General features: G+C 37.6%; 1 protein-coding gene across 6 annotated transcripts in view; it reads right to left on the bottom strand.

The window, feature by feature from the left end:
• EPB41 (erythrocyte membrane protein band 4.1) overlaps positions 1–12,417 on the bottom strand; it is a 126,568-nt gene that overhangs the window by 59,504 nt on the left and 54,647 nt on the right. For all 6 annotated transcript variants that reach the window (XM_044667951.1, XM_044667952.1, XM_044667953.1 and 3 more), the window contains exons 8-10: positions 9,848–10,000; positions 8,075–8,172; positions 5,818–5,990 (exon numbers count right to left, since the gene is read on the bottom strand). In XM_044667951.1, coding sequence (XP_044523886.1) covers positions 5,818–5,990; positions 8,075–8,172; positions 9,848–10,000 — 424 coding nt within the window. The remainder of the gene's footprint in view (positions 1–5,817; positions 5,991–8,074; positions 8,173–9,847; positions 10,001–12,417) is intronic.

The raw sequence follows: 12,417 nt of genomic DNA, 5'->3' as shown, positions 1-12,417 counted from the left end.
ATTAGACACATTAAAGAAATCTTGGGGGAACTGAAGAGAAACAACAGTCTTATACCAAACTTTTTAAGAACTATCCATCAATTTGGTGTCTGGAATTCCAAATATTAACACATTATTTTGAATTAACTTTTTGAGATGTTCTCTCTTCTGGGGAAACAACATCATTTTCTATAATTATATAAAATGCCTGCTCTGAGTTTAGAAAAGCAGGAAGGTTGTGAAGTGTTAAGGGCACTTGACTTGGCAAGAATCTGAAGCAGACCCGACTCACTCACTCACTCACTCACTCACTCACTCACTCACTCTCTCTCTCTCTCTCTCTCTCTCTCTCTCTCTCTCTCTCTCTGACTGGCTGTACTGCCTTGAGTCAAGTCACTTCACCTTTTCAGCTGCTGTTTCCTCATCTATAATGTGGAGTACACATACACCAGCACTAGATAAAGGTGAACTGCTATCAGAAACAAATTTCTTATTAAAATGTTACTGTATGGGGGGCAGCTGGGTAGCTCAGTGGATTGAGAGCCAGACCTAGAGACGGGAGGTCCTAGGTTCAAATCTGGTCTCAGACACTTCCCAGCTGTGTGACCCTGGGCAAGTCACTTGACGCCCATTGCCTACCCTTACCACTCTTCTGCCTTGGAGCCAATACACAGTATTGACTCCAAGATGGAAGGTAAGGGTTTAAAAAAAATGTTACTGTAACAACTAAAATAAATTTTAGACAAGCACCATTTCTTTATGTGGCTTATAAAAATTTGACTGGTTTCAGGTTTCAAAATATCAAACTATTCTACACTTTGTTTCTAACTATTCGGAAAAACTGTGAATTGAGAGAATGTTTGAAAATGTTACTCCATGGTAAACTCATCTGCTGAAGATAGCAGTGCAGATGACAACTTAAGTCCCAAGCCACTTTCATAAGTAGAAAGAGAAATCAGGTCTGGTTTACTCTTTTTTTTTTTTTTTTAATTTTAAATCCTTAACTTCTGTGTATTGGCTCATAAGTGGAAGAGTGATAAGGGTAGGCAATGGGGGTCAAGTGTCTTGCCCAGGGTCACACAGCTGGGAAGTGTCTGAGGCCAGATTTGAACCTAGGACCTCCCGTCTCTAGGCCTGGCTCTCAATCCACTGAGCTACCCAGCTGCCCCCTGGTTTACTCTTGATTTACTCTGCTCTAATGAATTAATTATATACTGTTAATATTAGTTATTTATGTGTCTTAACTCCTTATTAGATTGCTAGCTCTGTGTCCTTCCTTATCTAAACTTAATATTCTCCACTACCTAGCACTGGCCTACTTACTGTTCTTCACGCATGACCATTCTTTCTCCTGTCTATCTTTGCAATCATTGCCCCCTATGCTCAGAAAGTCTACTAGAAAAAAAAGTCAGTGATAACAACCCCTACAAATGCCAGATAGTGGGAAGTTCCAAGGGAAAGAAATATGTCACTAAGAAGTGGGACAAAAAGCATCTGCCTTGTGTAAATCTCTTTTCCACCCAGAAAGGAAGCAGACAAGCCTCTAGGAAAAGCTTCTTGATCTGGTATCTTAATACAAGTGCTATTTGTTCTGCTGACAGCTTTCTAATCATAGGAAACTGTCATTTTTTTTTTTTTTGCAATTGTGTCCACAGTGACTGGCATATATATATATATATATATATATAACAGTTGTTTAATAAATACTTGCTGATTAAATCAATGGAGGACCTCCCAGGCTCTGCTTTCAATGCTGCCTAGATCCTCTTTGTAAGGGTCTTGTTTAAGAAATCACTGAAGTATTACGGGCAGAGGTGTGATGACACTGAGTCTGTCACAAATGGGCTATGCTAAGATTCTATGGTTTGTTTTTTAAACCCTTATCTTCGTCTCTTCACATTGATACTAAGTATCTGTTCTAAGGTAGAAGAGCAGTAAGGGCTAGACAATGAGGGGTAAGTGATTTTCCCAGGGTCACAGAGCAAGGAAATATCTGAGGCCAGACTTCAACCCAGGACTTCATATCTCTAGTCCTAGTGCTCTATCCACTGAGCCACTTAAGTTCTCTGATTTGATGGCATTTTAAAATATGACACAACTAGGTGGTAGTTATCTACTGAACCCCCTTATCACACTATTATTCAGCACAGCCCCATATATAAGTTGGTCCTTTAATAGTCTCTCTTGCTCCAGAATACAAAAAAGGTTAGGGAAAAATGACCTCGGCAATCTAGTGTTTGATAAACCTGTAAAGATTGCCTATTTTTTAAATTACTCAACAAAAACTGAAAACACCCCTACTTAACACTAAGTAGGGGAGGTTTGCAAGTCACTTACTAGAAGTGGGTGAAAATCCAGTGACTACTGACCACCCCCTGGGCAGTGCTAAGCAAACTTAAAGACTGCAATTGGTTCCCGTAAAGTGGAGGAAGGGACAGGAAGTGACATGGAAAAAGGACTATAAAGAGTCCTGAACTTCCTGTCTGAGAAGTCTTAGGCCTGAATCTGGGGCTTGGAGGATCTTGGACTGGGACTGAGGCTTGAAGCTATGACTTGAGACTTCAGACTGGGACTCTGGCTCTTGGACTGCTTCTGGTAAGACTGCTCCTGGATCTTCTCCTTTGGAGCTTTGGCTTGGGTGAGTGAGAAGCTGACCTCCTTTCCTGGCTTCTGGAAAGGCCTCCCCTTCTTGGAGGAGGCCGTGTGGATTGAACCCTTATTCATCACTTTCATCATTAAGTCCTCCGGGTGAGGGGTTAACAAGCCCTGCATGGGTTGAGCCAAGGACTTGGAGCAATATTTAGGGTGATAGGCTAGATTTCTTACTCTACACTCGTTTATATTTCTCTACTTTCACTCTTTCCACCTGTTTGTAAATAAAGCTACTAAAAGTCAATTTGACTTGAGCTTTTAATATTTTTAAATCGGTAATCACAGTATTATCTCAGAATCCTCATATATTTAGTCAAACCCTTAATTTTAATTCCTTAAAAATCCAAACATCCCAACTTTAGGGATATGAACCTACTATTTGGCAAAAACTGCGGGGAAAACTGGAAAACAGTATGGCAAAAATAAGGTTTAGATCAATATCTTACACCCTATACAAAGATAAGGTCAAAATGAGTGTATGATTTAAACATAAAAAGTGATATTATAAGTGATAAAAGAGTGATATTAATATTACATATAATTATATTTTATAAATTAGGGGAGCATAGAATAGTTTAGGGGCAGCTGAGTGGCTTAGTGGATTGAAAGCCAGGCCTAGAGACTGGAGGTCCTAGGTTCAAGTCCAGCCTCGGACACTTTCAGCTGTGTGACCTTGGGCAAGTCACTTGACCCCTACCGCCCACCCTTACCACTCCTGGGCCAAGTCCCTAGCCCGGATGAAAAAAGGAGGAGGGTTGGGTGTGGGGCTAGCAACCCCACCCTGTAAAAACTACATCTGCTAAAGAAACTGCAACCTAAAGTAGGGGCAGCTGGGCTAGCTCAGTGGATTGAGAGCCAGGCCTAGAGACGAAAGGTCCTAGGTTCAAGTCCGGGCTCAGACACTTCCCAGCTGGGTGACCCTGAGCGACTGTGTCCCATTGCCTACTGGTTGTGGCCCTATGCTCCTAGAATAGGAGTCCCAGGATTAAAAAAAAAAAAAAAAAGAATAGTTTACCTGTCAGATTTATGGAGAAGGAAAGAATTTAGTACCAAACAAGAGATAGAGAACACTACAGGTTATAAAATGAATAATTTTAATTATATTAAATTAAAAAGGGTTTATGTGAACAAAACCAATGCAGCCAAGATTAGAAGGGAAGCAACAACTGGGAAAAAATTTTTATAAGAAATTTCTCTGATAAAGGTCTCATTTCTCAAATATTGAAGAACTGAGTCAAATTTATAAGAATCCAAGTAATTCCCTAACTGATAAATGGTCAAGGGATATGAATATATAGTTTTCAAATGAAGAAATCAAAGCTCTCAATAATCATATAAAATTGTTCTAAATCTCTCTTGATTAGAGAAACACAAATTAAAACAACTCTGAAGTACCACGTCATACCTATCAGATTGGTCAATATGACAGTAAAAGAAAATGATAAATGTTAGAGGAGATGTGGCAAAATTGGGACACTAATTCATTGCTGATGAAGTTGTGAACTGATCCAATCATTCTGGGGGGGGGCAATTTGGAATTATGCCTAAAGGGCTATAAAAGAATGCATACCTTTTGATCCAGTAATACCACTAATAGGTCTGTATTTCAAAGAGATGCAAAAAAAATGGCAAAGGAAAGTTTGTACAAAAATATTTATAGTCGCGCTTTTTGTGGTGGCAAAGAATTGGAAACTAAAGGGATATCCCTCGACTGGGGAATGGCTGAACAAATTGTGGCACATGATGGTGATGGAATACTATTGTGCTATAAGGAATGATGAACAGGATGATTTCACAAAGAGCTGAAAAGATCTATGTGAACTGATGCAGAGTGAAATAAGCAGAACCAGGAGAACATTATACACAGAAACTAAAATATTGTGGAATAATCAAATGTGACAGACTTTGCTACTAATAACAATACTATGATCCAGGACAATTCTGAGGGATTTATGAAAAAGAATGCTATCTACCTCCAGAGAAATAACTCCTGGAATAGAAATGCAGATGAAAATACATGATTTGTCACCTTTTTATTTGAGTATATACTTTGGGGTTTTGGTTTTATAAGATTATTCACTTACAAAAATGAATAATACAGAAATATGTTTTGTATAATATATGTATAACTTAAGACTGAATTGCTTGTCAGCTCCGGGAGGGGAGAGGGAAGAAGGGAAGGAGACAATATGGATCATATAACTTTGGAAAACTTATGTGGAAATTTGTTATTAAAATAAAAAAATGTTTTTAAAGGAACTGGGAAGGGGAGCAGAACAGTAAAGATTAGATAGAATAGCAAAGGTGGGATGGAAAGAGGCCTGAACTTGGAACTGGGAGAACTGAAGTCTCAATTTTGCCACTCAGTATCTGGCTGTTGGAAGTGCTGGTGTTGGGTTGCTGGACAGAGGGTCAGGGCCTGCAAAAAACATCCTTAGGCACAGTGGATAGGGGGAATGGAGCAGCACCCTCCATGCTGTTGGGGCACACGTGCCATGTCTTGCCAACACAGCTTTAAGGCCTCTTCCAACACTAAACTTATCAAAATGGTAATTTAATAACAAAAATAATTTTTAGACAATCACCACTTCTTCAACTGGGTTATGAAGACTTGACTTTCAGGTTTCAAAATAGCAAACTATTCTACATCTCATTTCTAACTATTTGAAAAACTATGAACTGAGAGACTGTTTGAAAAATGCCATTCCATGGCAATCTAACTTGTTGAAGATAGCGGTACAGATGATATCTTGAGCCCCAGGCTATTTTCATAAGCAGAAAGAGAAGTCCTGTCTGGCTTACTTTTTTTCATATATGTATAATTTCACATAATAAGAACCTGAGCTTAGAAGAAGAAAATGGAGGTGAGGGCTAAGGTCATTAAGGAGTTTACTGCAATGACTAACTCCAGTGAGGTATGTGGCTATGATAAACAGACATAAGTTGTCTATGTGCACTTAATAGATGATAGGAAGAAAAGTAGGAAACAAATAAGGGGACTTGCCAACACCTAAAAAAATTGGGATATACATGCCTAATCATATCAAATGACCTTTCTTCATTTAGAGGTAACAGTGCTATGAATGAACAGAGCTGATTTTTAGATATCTGTAAACTTTTCCCTTCCCTTGGTTATTAGAGGTAATGAAGAAAGAACTAAAGAGAAGAACAGCATTCAATACAAACCTCCATCAAGGCTCCGAGAGGCCCGTTTGCTTGCTGTGCGCTCGAAGTGTGGTGCAGGCCTATCAATGAGAGCACTGGCTTGTCTAGTCTGGGCCTGGGTCCGGCCACTGTAACGGAATTTGGATCCTAGGGCTAGGAATCTGCTCTTGGGAATGGTTTCAGTGGATGTTAGCCTGGAAGAGACACACACATACATACACTGTACTTAACTTCCTGATTTCAAGACTCAACTATTATACGGGGCAGAAGATTTCAGAAGAGAAAAATGGTTCATAACATTTCTCATAATTTGAAGTAGACCAAGAAAAAAGTTATCAAAGTAATCATATTGCTAATTCTAGGGATCTGTAACATATGAAAATCAAAAATAATAATTTTAAGTACCTCTTGAGCTCAAATAACACTAAAGATATTATTCAATCTATCAATTAAAGTTTAATAAAATCTTATACCACCTATATACACACACCTCTCTGTATGATTCTTAAGAATTAACAAACCAAAAAATACAATGTTGAAAGTGGGGAATCTTAGAATAGAAAGAACATTGGATTTAGAATCAAAGATCTGGAAGGAGCCCCGGTTCTGTAATTTATCACCTGGGTGACCACAGGACAATCATTTAACCTCTACAAGCCTCTAACAAGTTGAGACAACAATACTTCTACTATAGAAAGCACTCTCTAAAACTGCAAAGTACTATATGAAAATAAATTGATTTTATTATTTTATTATCTAACAAGTTGAGACAACAATACTTCTACTATAGAAAGCACTCTCTAAAACTGCAAAGTACTATATGAAAGTAAATTGATTTTATTATATTATTTATAATTGATTTATTAAACCCAATCCAAGTAGGGTTTAAATCAAATAATTTATGAGGGCAAAAAGATATTGATTAAGTACATATTTCTTTCCTTTGCAAAATTTGAAATGAATAACCAAATTATTACATATGTACTTCCATTGACACAAGTTTATTTAAATATCATTCTACAAAATGTCTAATCAGCTAGAGCTGAATTTTACATTACAATATAATAAAGAATTCAAGTGGATTCTTTTCTACTCTTCTTCCCTATCTTTTCTGAAAACCTAAATTTTCTTGCTTGAATTAAAGCAAAAAAGATGGGTGATATAAAGGACAGAAATCTGTAATGTCAACAGTCAATATTGGTCCCAAAATGGGACCAATGTTTGCTTTTACACCTTATTCTAAAATGGTAATTGAAAAATAACATATTTTCCCCTGCATTTTATCCCTGTCCGCTGTTTCTATGGAGATGAATAGGATATGAAAACAGAATGGGATGACAATAGCACCTACCTCTCAGGTTTGTTGTGATGATCAAATGAGATAATATTTGTAAAGCACTTAGCAAACCTTAAAGAGCCATATAAATACTCATTATTAATAGTGGTAGTGGTAACAGCAGCAGCTTTTCTCATACACTACTCATTTTTGAGGAGTCAAGTAAGGTCTCCTCACTGGCTTGTCTGCCAACAGAGGTAATGATCTCATGAAAAGCCTATGTTGAAAGGAATGAAAACTGAAGGAAGAAAAGCTTTCCTGACCTTTTCTGACTCTCTAGAATAGTTGTGCTTCATGACCAGGCGCTATGTGAAGTTTTACTCCCACTAAGAAGCAACCACTAGCTTTACACAGTGTAGACTTCAAAAGCTACCCAAAGGGGAAAGAAAATTTAGTAAGTAGATTTCCTCATGACTAAGTATACAAACTAGTACACTCTTCCAATTGTTTTCTGGTCCTGCCTCAGGGTGCTACCCTCTTTAGAGGTAATATATTTCCTCTTACTTAGATGAAATGTGAAACTACAGAGGAAGCTCCTGAGCCCTCAGGAAAGAGGGGGAGCTCTCTTCTTCCATTCACTCACAGATCATGAAAATTTGGGAGCATGTCCACCTAAGTCTGTCCACTACCCAAGAGAAGAATTTGACTTATTTTGGATTACTGAAGATGACCTTACCCTAAGCTAGATAGAATATCGCCTGGTCACAGTACCAATTTTTGATTACTACCTATTAAACTAAGTTACAATAAGAGAACTTAAAAAGTGAACATTTAGCTTTGAGAAATATCTATTTTTAAATTTTAATTTAAGCATTTTTCCATGGTTACATGATTCATGTACTTTCCCTCCCCTTTTCCCTTCCCCCTCCTACAGCCAACAAGCAACTCCACTGGGTTATACATATATTACCACTTTGAGAAATGTTTAAATAAGAAATGTACCTGAAAAACGTATGATGCTCTACACATACTTTCCACAGTTTCTTAGCTGCTCGATAACTGGGAAGTTTGAATCCAATGGTACTTTCATATTGCTCATGCTATTAAATAAAGAAGAAAAAAAGATCAAATACTGAGTGCTCTCATAAAAAGAGTTCTGTATCCACAGAAATGTAGACTTGTGAAAGCCTATACTGCTCCAAATATCTCAGAACATAGTCTGTGCCACGAACAAAGAGATCTAATAAATTCTTTTGAAATATCTCTAACAAGTAGTTTATCAACCTTCACTAGAAAATTTCCAGGGATGGCAAACTCTGCCTTCTAAGATAACATATTTCATTTTTAGACAGCTTTTCTTTAAGAAGTGGTTTGTTTTTTTTTTACCTTAGCCAAAATCTACTTCTCTACAACTTTTACCTATGTCTCCTTAAAATGAGAACCCTTTGAAGGAAAAAATTAAGAGATATACAATGAAAATGTGTCATTAGGTGTTACATTTAGGTTTTAAATCTCAGGTCAGATTTAGGCAAAAAGTGAGAGCTTTTTGAGAGTCAGACCAATTTGGTATTATTAAAAGAATGTTATCAGTTTGGGGGCAAAGGATACCAGGGAAAATTTTAAGTTTGCTAGAAGTTAAGAAATTTACTGAAGGGAAACTCTTCCCCTATTAAGACAGGATACTTCCTCCCACAACTACAAATCAAAAGGCACATTTTATTTTTTGTTTGGGTGAAAGGAGCTTCAATTATATATTTTATTTCAGCTAATTTCTTCTGGGTGGGTAGGAAGATGGGCTGCTAAACAGATCAATTATAGTCCATTCCTGATTGGTATAGGAGTGATTATTATCAAATATTTGGATTGTCTAGCCTTTGCATTTTTCTTCTCTCACTTCTTTATCTGCTCAAATACAAAAATGCTTATGTGTTGGATCAATTTTTCACCAGCAGGTGGTGCTTTATTCAAAAGAATGAATCATTTACACTATTAATTTTCACTATACACTGGAAATTGCCCACAAAACAATAACTAGGTCATTAGGTATGTGATCTCATACAGTTGGACCAAAGCAAGAAACTGTGTGGCTCTCATACTGGGTAACTGCTCTTCAGAGTTCTCAACAGGAATGCCACATTAAGTTAGAATTCCTGGGAGAATACTCTCAAATACCCATGAAAATGGAGGATAGCAGAAGGCATAGATAACTGCAATTCTTAGATAATCCAAACCCAGTTCATGTTTGGCATCAGCATCAAATTACTTTGCCATCAAGTTTTTACCAGTCTAATAAGCAGGAAACAAACTGACTAATCTGGATTTCTTAGAGCAGTATCTGCTATGTGGTAAGTACTTAATAAAGGCTTGTTGATGTAACTTGTCTAGGTTCCACTACATGGCAGTAGTCAATTTCCCAACAAGCAGTAAAATGGGCAGTGTTTTCAGAGTCAGAAAATCTGAATTCAAATCCTGTCTCTGCCACTCACTATCTCTATGTGACTGGGAGCAAAGAGCTTCCCTTTGGTTAGCCTCAGTTTCCTCATAAACAGTTTGGATTAGATGATGGCTAAAGCCTCTTCAAGCTCCAAGTGACAAAGCATAAAGATCAACAGCAAAGAAAAGGAAGAGAAGCATCAAGGAGGCCATATAGTTATACAATGAACAATCAGCTCCTGAATCATGGGCAAGCTTCACTTCAGGTAATGCTGTGGTGAAAATGAGATGGAGAAGGATCTTGCCTATATTAGTTTGAAGGAAAAACCAAGAATCCCATACCTCTCCGGGTCGAATTTTGATAAAAAAACTGCTACGCTTATAGGAAATCTTCAGCACTTTTGGCCAAGGAAAGCGGTTAATTCTCAGCTTGTCTTTGTAAACAAGAAGGCCACTGGAACATACTCCCAGTATGATATCCACTCCCTCCAAGTCCTGAAAGAGTAGTAAATATCAACATCTCAACATTTTTTTTATAAAACCCTTACCTTCTGGCCTAAAATCAATACTATGTATTTGTTCCAAGGCAGAAGAGCGGTAAGGGCTAGGCAATGGCGGTTAAGTGACTTGCTCAGGGTCACACAGCTAGGAAGTGTCTGAGACCATCAACATTTCGATCTTGCACACATAAAATATATATTGTACAAAAGCAATTTTCCTAAAATGCCATTTCTAAATAACCTGCAGATTAGGATTATACATAAACTTTTCTGATACATAAAGCTATTCACAAGCAGACCTCATCCTACTTTTTCAGCTTTACCACACACTTGAAGACCCAGTCAAATTGGCATTCTTGCTGTCTTGTCATACGCACCACCATTTCCCATCTCTGTGCTTTTGTCCTGATTGTACTCCTTGTCTAGAGTACACTCCTTCTTTAGCTCTGCCTCTAAAAATGACCTATTTCTGTTAAGATTTAGCTACACAACTATTTTCTCCATGAGGTTTTTTCTAGGCATCTCCTGTTTATTAGTGCCTCTTCCTTCACCTTATTACCTTATTTCTGCTTTACACATTTTTAAATTTGTCTACATATGTGTCTGCAATCTCCTTCAATTAGGAAGTTAAGATTCTTGGCCAGCAGGGACTATTTTGTTTTTGTCTTTGAAACTCCAGTTCCTAACAAGTGCCTAGCATATAGCAGATTCTGAAGTATGTGTTGACAGACTGATTTAGAATATTTACATTTATTCTGTATATATTATATGTTTACACGTTAATTCCCCAATGGAATGTAAGCTCCTTGGAGGTAGAGAATGCTTCTTTTTTGTCTTTATATCACCAGTGTTTGGCAAAGTATAAAGCCTAATAATAATGATGATACCTAAAAATATAATTTTATAGCGCTTTAAAGTTTGCAAGGCACTTTACAAAAATTTACAAATCCTCCCAACAATCTGGGATGCAGGTGCTATTATTACCTCTATTTCACAGATGAAGAAACTGAGGTAGACAAAGTTTAAGTGACTTGCCTAGGTTCACAGAGCTAGTGTCCAAGACTGAGATTTGAGCATAGGTCTTCCTGATGCCATATATCTATATAATAGATATGTATTGACCTACCGATTGAAAAAACTGAATGCCACCTTAAATTTTATACCTCTAAGAACTACAGGTGAACCTCCTGGAATTTGCAAGAGAGTGAAGGTGAAGGGTCAGAGTCTATGATTTTATCAGTGTGAAGTACTCTAGTACTGAAACTCTCTCCTCTCTGATGTAGATCAGCTACATAATTTAAAATCTTAAGAGAGCTGGCTGGGGCAAAAGTCCATGTTCTTGCCCATTGTCAAACAATCCATGTGTGTCAGAAGGACCCGAACCCAGGTCTTGCTGACTTCAAGTCCAGTCCTCTCTTATACGTGACACCATGCTGCCTATCATTTCTGATAATTCTTTCCATTAAAGCTTGAAATACTTACTTAACAAAGTCAACTGAAGAGATACAGACAATCACAGTACTTAGCATAAAGCAGGAACTTACCAAAATAATCTTTTACTAAAAACAGGAAATGGTTAAACTCAACTTTATATCTGACATATGTAATCAGGCTACAGAAGAATAACTCTGAGCATACACATGACATCGGACACGTGCTGTCTGCTCAAAGGATGAAGACCATGAGAGTTTTTGTTATACAAGGAGTCCCAAAAGTCTTAGTGTAGCTTTTTATGCTCTTAAAACTTAAAGCTGTACTAAGACTTTTAGGGACACTTTTAAAACAAATCCTTACCTTCCATCTTAGAATCAATACTGTGTGGGGGCAGCTGGATAGCTCAGTGGATTGAGAGCTAGGCCTAAAGATGTGAGGTCCTAGGTTCAAATCTGGCCTCAGACACTTCCCAGCTGTGAGACCCTGGGCAAGTCACTTGACCCCCACTGCCTAGCCCTTACTGTTCTTCTTTCTTAGAACTGATACACAGCATTGATTCTAAGACAGAAAGTAAGGTTTAAAAAAAAAAAAAGAACCAATACTGTGTATTGGTTTCAAGGTAGAAGAACTGTAAGGATGAGGTAAGGGTGGGGGGGTCAAGTAACTTACTCAGGGTCACACAGTGAGGAAATGTCTGAGGTCAGATTTGAATCTAGGACCTCCCATCTCCACTAAGCTACCCAGTTACCACCGGGGGAAACTTTATATAACTATCCTGTGTACTCTAAGCAAGTAATAAGCGTCCATTAATCTCTACCTTTTAAAATAAATTTCAAGAAATATTCATACATCTCTGGCAACAATACTCTTTAAGTTCATATCTTGAATCATTTGCTAGCAGACTTCATTATTCATTTCTTCATTCAACAAACATAATAAATGCCTAATACATACAAAGCTCTGTGCAACATATTGTTT

The sequence above is a fragment of the Gracilinanus agilis genome, chromosome 3 (assembly GCF_016433145.1).
Source record: "Gracilinanus agilis isolate LMUSP501 chromosome 3, AgileGrace, whole genome shotgun sequence".
NCBI classification, from domain to species: domain Eukaryota; kingdom Metazoa; phylum Chordata; class Mammalia; order Didelphimorphia; family Didelphidae; genus Gracilinanus; species Gracilinanus agilis.
This window is presented reverse-complemented; position numbering and strand designations above follow the sequence as displayed.